The 6,000-nt window shown below is 53.6% G+C and overlaps 1 protein-coding gene and 1 pseudogene across 1 annotated transcript in view; both read left to right on the top strand.

The window, feature by feature from the left end:
• The first annotated feature begins 367 nt into the window (after positions 1 to 367).
• UBE2E1 (ubiquitin conjugating enzyme E2 E1) overlaps positions 368 to 6,000 on the top strand; it is a 75,122-nt gene continuing 69,489 nt past the window's right edge. Inside the window, exons 1-3 of the mRNA XM_045791653.2 lie at positions 368 to 531; positions 1,682 to 1,866; positions 5,923 to 5,973. Coding sequence (XP_045647609.1) covers positions 1,715 to 1,866; positions 5,923 to 5,973 — 203 coding nt within the window. The 5' untranslated portion in view covers positions 368 to 531; positions 1,682 to 1,714. The remainder of the gene's footprint in view (positions 532 to 1,681; positions 1,867 to 5,922; positions 5,974 to 6,000) is intronic.
• LOC148108383 (uncharacterized) lies at positions 705 to 1,673 on the top strand (annotated as a pseudogene).

Genomic DNA, 6,000 nt, shown 5'->3' with positions numbered 1-6,000 from the left:
AGAACTTCCTCTCGTGACCGCCCTGTTCCATACAGTTCCTATCGCTCCCAGCGCCCCCCATCTCAGAACGGCTTCCCCTCTCCAGCCCAGGATCCAGGTCCCCAAACCACTTGAGAGAAAATTCCCACTCCTCGCCCCCTTCCCTGGCGTCCCGCGGCGGCGCTGGGGTGGGGGAGTGGGTGGGGAGGGGGCAGGGTTTCCCGGGGTCCCCGTGTCCTCCTCGCGCCCCCCTGGAGGTGTGCAGGGGGAGGGGAGCGCGGGTGGGTGGGACCGGGCCGGGTGGGGGAGGGGTGAGGGCGAAGAGGAGGAGGAGGAGGAGGAGGAGGAGGAGGAGGAGGAGGAGGAGGAGGAGGAGGAGGAGGAGTGTGTGTGCGAGCGTGTGTGGCTGGGGGAAGCCATTGCCTGTTTAATAGTTGCTGTTGCTGCACTTCCGCTTCTCTCCCAGCGAGAGAGAGACACGAGTGGCCAGGCCCAGCCGCAGCCGCAGCAGCAGCCGCCGCGGCGGCACGGAGGAGCCAGACACAAAGAGAGGTACGGGGATCCCCCCCGCCGCCCGTCGCCCCCCGGCCGCGTCGCCGGGCCTCGGGGACACCCCTCGCCGCCTCCCCTGACCCGCGCCTCCCGGACCGCCGGGCATGGGGCTGGGGGGGGGGGGGGCGGAGAGGGGCCGAGGAGCCCCGGGGTCCGGGGCCCGCCCGCGGGGGATGGGTAGGGACCCCGGGCCGCGTGGGGTGCAGGGGCCGCCCGCGTCGGGGGTGGGGGGGCATTGTGGCTCGAACTGTCAGCGCTGCCCCGGGAGCCCCCCACTGGCAGCTGAGGGGGCCGGGAGCGGGGGAGGGGGGAGGCGGGGGAGCCCCGTTTCCCCCCGGGGCGGGGGCCCGCGGGGATTAACCCCTCCGGGGCGGAAGGGCTCATTGTTATTCCTCTGCTGTGGAGGCCGACCCCCCCTCCTGCACCCTCGCCCCACCCCCACTAGGGGTGGCAGTCGGGCGTGTGCTCGGGACCCCCGCCCCAGCCGCGCAGTCCAGAGCCGGGCGGCCGAGCCACAGGCCTGCGGGGAGAGGCGTCGGGGCGCGGCGCTGGGGGGGCCTCGGGCCTGGTCGCCCCTGCCCCCCCCCGCTGGCCTCTCCCTTCCCCCACCCGGGCACCCGCTCCCCCGCTCCCCGCCTCCGTCCCCCCGTTTCGGCTTCCTCTCTTACTCCTCTCCGCCCCTCCTCTCTTCCCAACCTCGCCAAACTCCACTCCTGGCCTCCGCTGTCTCGCACCGGTCACTGGTCCCCCGCGACCCCCGGAAAGCCGACTGAAACAGCCCCGAGGCCGGCACACCGCCGGGACCTTCCCTCTTTGCCCCGCCGAGGCGCTCCGCGCCCCCGCCCTGCTGTCCTCCGCCTGCTCGGCTTCTTCCCTCCCTGCCCCGAGGGGAGCCCCGGGGGGCGCGGGAGGGGCCGCTCGCTGTGCTCGGGATCATTTCCCCACGGCGTCCCCGACTTGGGGCCAAAACTAAACGAGACGCGTCGGATTTGCTAAAGCCTTAATGGGCCTGAAGACTTTGAAAAGCGAGTGGAGGGTGGTGGGCGGCCGGGTGCACCCCTGGCCAAAGCCCTCCTGACAGCACCCGAGTTCCTTATTTACACTGACTGCATGGTCTGTGTGTTTCTGTTTTGTTTCCCTCCCCCTGCAGGGGCTGTTTGCGGGGTGGGGTGGGGGGTTCGCTATGTCGGATGACGATTCGAGGGCCAGCACCAGCTCCTCCTCATCTTCGTCCTCCAACCAGCAAACCGAGAAAGAAACAAACACCCCCAAGAAGAAGGAGAGTAAAGTCAGCATGAGCAAAAACTCCAAACTCCTCTCTACCAGCGCCAAGAGGTACCGTCCTCCACCCCCAACCCCCTAGGCTTCCTATTTTCCGAACTGCCTCTTGCTGCATTTGGTCCGTCTTCCATTGAGGGTAGCTTGAATGCCCCTCATGGTTTGCGTGTTGTTAGAAATGAAAAAAGGGCCTTGAAAGCTTTTAATTATTTTACTCTATTGCTTCTGGGTTTTTTTTCCCTTTTAGTCGTTGTGCACGTGCAGCTGTTGTGGCTTGCCTCTCTCATTTCTTGCTGAAGTTTGTAAGAATCCTCATTACTTTTAATAGTGACCCCCAAATCTGATTTCAAATTACTTGTCCTATTAATCACTAGCTTGTGACCCTTCTCAAGGCTGTCATCCCACTTAATTACTAATACCTGCCCAGACAACTCTATCAAAATGAATTCTATTACCATCTTGCTTCCTCCTCACCTGTTGCACTCTGATCTTTTTTGAGTGGAGCTTTTTCCACAAACTGCGTAAGGAATAACTAGTTAGTGGGGTAAAAAATTTAATAGATGAAAACAGCTGTTTTCAGATGGACTTAAAGAGATTCTTCTGATTTGGAGAGTTGAGGCAAATGAATTAGTAAATAGTGTAAAATGGGTATTCTAGGTTATTTGGGGGATTCTTTTTTTTTTCCTCTTTAAAAACTTCAATTTTGCCATATTTCAGGAAGACTCATTTTTTTCATGATACCTCTCATATGCTGTAAAAATTTTTGATTCTTTTTCCAAGCTGAATTCAAGCAGTGGCTCTTTTTCTTTACTGTTTTCCTCTTATGTGTCTGGAAGAACCTACTTTTTTTTTTTTTTTTTAACCTTGAGCATCCTTCAGTAATATTCTGTGATCTCCATGACCCTTAAAATAATCTATAGCAGATTCCTGGGAACCCCTATGCCCTTTCATAAATCCTGCTGCTCTCAGGTGGACAGTCATTAAACTTTAAAGTGGCAAACCAGAAAGATAGTAAGGGGAATACAAATGGTGGGTTAAATAGGGGTATCTTTTTTAAAGAAACTTAAATTGAATGGAATATGAGTTTTTAGTCTCCACTGAGTAGTGAGCCTGGAACTCAGAGTGAAAGTTTGTTCTGTCATTCTCCCAGAAATTTGAAAAGTTGGTAAAGTGCTTTGGTGATCTAACCATGGAGGGATGAAAGAGTGACATTAGCTTATTTTAAATATTGTAGGGATTTAGAGTTAAATGGCAAGATGCCTTAGCAAGAGTCTTCTTATTTTTGGAGGGGTGGTTTGATGGCACCTCAGCTTCCCAGGAATCCACACAGGCCCTCATTGCTTAGTCCTGTGCTTGTTCTTCCAGAACTTGGCATCTCCCCTGCCCATATTGGACGGGGCTTTTCCTTAATCTCCTCAGCTCCCTACCCCTTCCCATCCCGACCTGCAGTTCCTGTGCTCCCTGATCCATGCTGGAACAGCTTTTGGCCTGACCTGTGTAAGGCAGGGTATTTGCTTTAGGTTATTAGTATTTTTTGTGCAGCAGGGTATCACTGGCGCACATGAATGTATTTGGGGGTAAAAGCACAGGTGTCAAGTATAAAATAGTCTCATTTGTGTCAGCAAATTACTGAGGGGGATTTTTCATTAGACACAATTTGTTTATGCTAAGGAAGTTTAAAAACTTATTTGGAAATTCCTGGGAAAGAGTAGGTGTACAAAAAATGAAAGGTGGGAAGCTACAAGGGGTAATTTTACCTATAAAGTTAACATCACTTTTAGCTCCCTGAATATCTTGTTAAAAGAGTGGCTGTTAAGTGTTAAAGCAGAGCTAAGGTTAATAGTGTGGGCAAAAAATGGAGAGGGGCAGTGTATCCAGGAAAGAATAAGAAGGAAATTAATGTTAGTGGGACCCTGTTAAAGCTTCTCTGTGAAATACATTGACTTGGAAGCTGAGTGTTGCTGGTAGACTTGGAAGGGGCACATGTACCAGGAGGCAGAATAAAAAAGAAGCCTGAATGGGTAGATATAAAGTTACTTAACTACATATTGGAAAGTGGTTTCGTTTCTAGTCCATGGATAGAGGAAAAGCCCTGCATTGAGAGTGGTCTGGACAAGAATTATTCTGTGAAACGTATGTATGAGTTACTCTTTCAAATCTTTGTCAGTATTATGAAAACGGTGCAAATGTTAGTTGTAGAGATGAAGTACTTTTTAGGTATTAAAGTAACTACCTTTTCAGTAAATATAGTAGAGGTCGGATTGGCAAGAAATAAAGTCAGTTTTTTATATAAGTGGCCCTCAGGTGGAGGATATTTTTGCTTATGTACATAGGTCTTAAGGTACAGTCATTCTAACATGCAGATAAAGAATCAGGAAACCAGGATTCCAGACTTTTAGTTAACATACAATAATGAATCAAATAGCCCGGGTGTTTGGGAATGTCTCAGAACTGAAATGCTTATTGGTAGCAAAAGAATTTTAGCAGGACACAGATTAAGTCTATGTCTGTAAAGACTGTGAGTGGAACCCCTTTCTAAAGCTGACCAGATCTGTAGGGGACAGGAAGTGTCCTCCAATAGGAAGGTTTTAAGAAGTTCCCCAATAACCACCCTTAATTTCTCTTTACTTGGCACATGGAAAAAAACAATGCCTTCTAAAACCTACTCCCCTTTGCATCTACCCAGCCTATCTTCGCACCCTCAGAGAACCTTTAGAAAGAGAAAAGGATCCATTGTGATTCTGATTGCCTTCAGAATGTGTGTGTGTGTGTGTGTGTGTGTGTGTGTGTGTGTGTGTGTGTGTGTAGTTTTTTACTACCGTGGTACCTCCGTGAGATTTTTTAAGTTGTAACATAGCCCTTTAGGGTTTTATGTGGTAGGAGCAAGAAAGGTTATAAAAATAGAAGGCACCATTTAGTAATTGGAAGAGGCTTAGAGGCTTCAAACTTTGTGTTATTAATTGATGCTCTGAGCGCCTAGGTAAGCAGAAGACAAAGGCCAGGGCTTGGTGTGAACTGCCTGGTGGCGTCGGCCTAGGAGCGGGGGATGGGGCTCTTTGTGAAGTCGTGGGTTGGTGAGGAGACAGAAAACTGGACCGGGGGGGGGGGTGGTGGTGTCCCGGGTTCTGTGCCCATGGTGGGACGGAGAAGGAGGAGGGGCAGTCCCAAGGGAATTTAGAGGATATCCAGGAAAAAGCAGGTCCGGAAAGGGGGGCCGAGAGTCCGAGCGCTGTCCGGGTCGGAAGCTGGGTGCACCTGTGCGGGACCGGCTGGGGCGGAAGGAGGTGTTGGCGCCCGTGGCTCCGCGCGCGGCGTGCGGGCTGGAGGTCCCGGGGCACGGTGGAGGCGAGCGGGGGAGTCGCCGAGCGTCCGGGCGCGGGCTCTCCCCACCCCTGGCCCGCAGCTTCACCCCCCGGGTTGGCGTGCGCCGCCCGAGTCGTCGGGCGCGCGGGCCGGGGGTGGGGAGCCCGGGCGTCCGAGCCCAGGGTCGGCTTTGCGGCCTGCGCCGCGCCGGCACCCCGAGACGCCGGACAGGTCAGTCAGGGCCGGAGGGGCCTCGCGGGGAGCGGCCATGTTGGCTTCGTCACTGAGGACGCGAGGCGGCCTGGGGGGGGCGCCCTGCTGAGGCGGCCCGGAGGGCATCGGAGGTGCCAGGGGTGACCCGGGCGGAGACTGGGGGGCGCGCCCTTCCCACCCACGCGGCGGCTTGGGTTTCTCCGTCCAGGGGAGAAGACGTGCAGCGCAGAAGTGAATGTGTCCGGGCACATTCTAATGCAACTTAGGAAACGAGTCCGCAAGCGAGAAGCTTTACAATTATTTCCTAAATGGAAAACCCCGAGAAATACAACTGCCTTAGTGTGCGAGGCAAGACTGGAACCGAAACATTTTAGATATAACAAGAGACCCCGGACCGCCAGCTCACTGCCGGTGGGAAAAAAGTTTTTTTCTAAACTACGGACCTAAAGCTTTTGATGTGTAGTTTCCTTCTCCCTCAGTAGAACCCAGTTATCGTGGCAGGCAGTTAGGTTTATCTGCCAGACCTAAGCATTACCGGTGGGAGGCTACCAACGCCTTCATGTTTCTTGTGTTTCTCTCTCACTTCCCTGATTCCAGGATTCAGAAGGAACTGGCAGACATCACTTTAGACCCTCCACCTAACTGCAGGTGAGCTTCCTTTCACAATTTTTTCTT

The sequence above is a fragment of the Ursus americanus genome, chromosome 20 (assembly GCF_024610735.1).
Source record: "Ursus americanus isolate L20-20 chromosome 20, mUrsAme1.1.p, whole genome shotgun sequence".
Lineage (NCBI taxonomy): Eukaryota > Metazoa > Chordata > Mammalia > Carnivora > Ursidae > Ursus > Ursus americanus.
The sequence above is the reverse complement of the archived record's forward strand: the minus strand, read 5'-3'. Positions and strand labels throughout refer to the sequence as shown.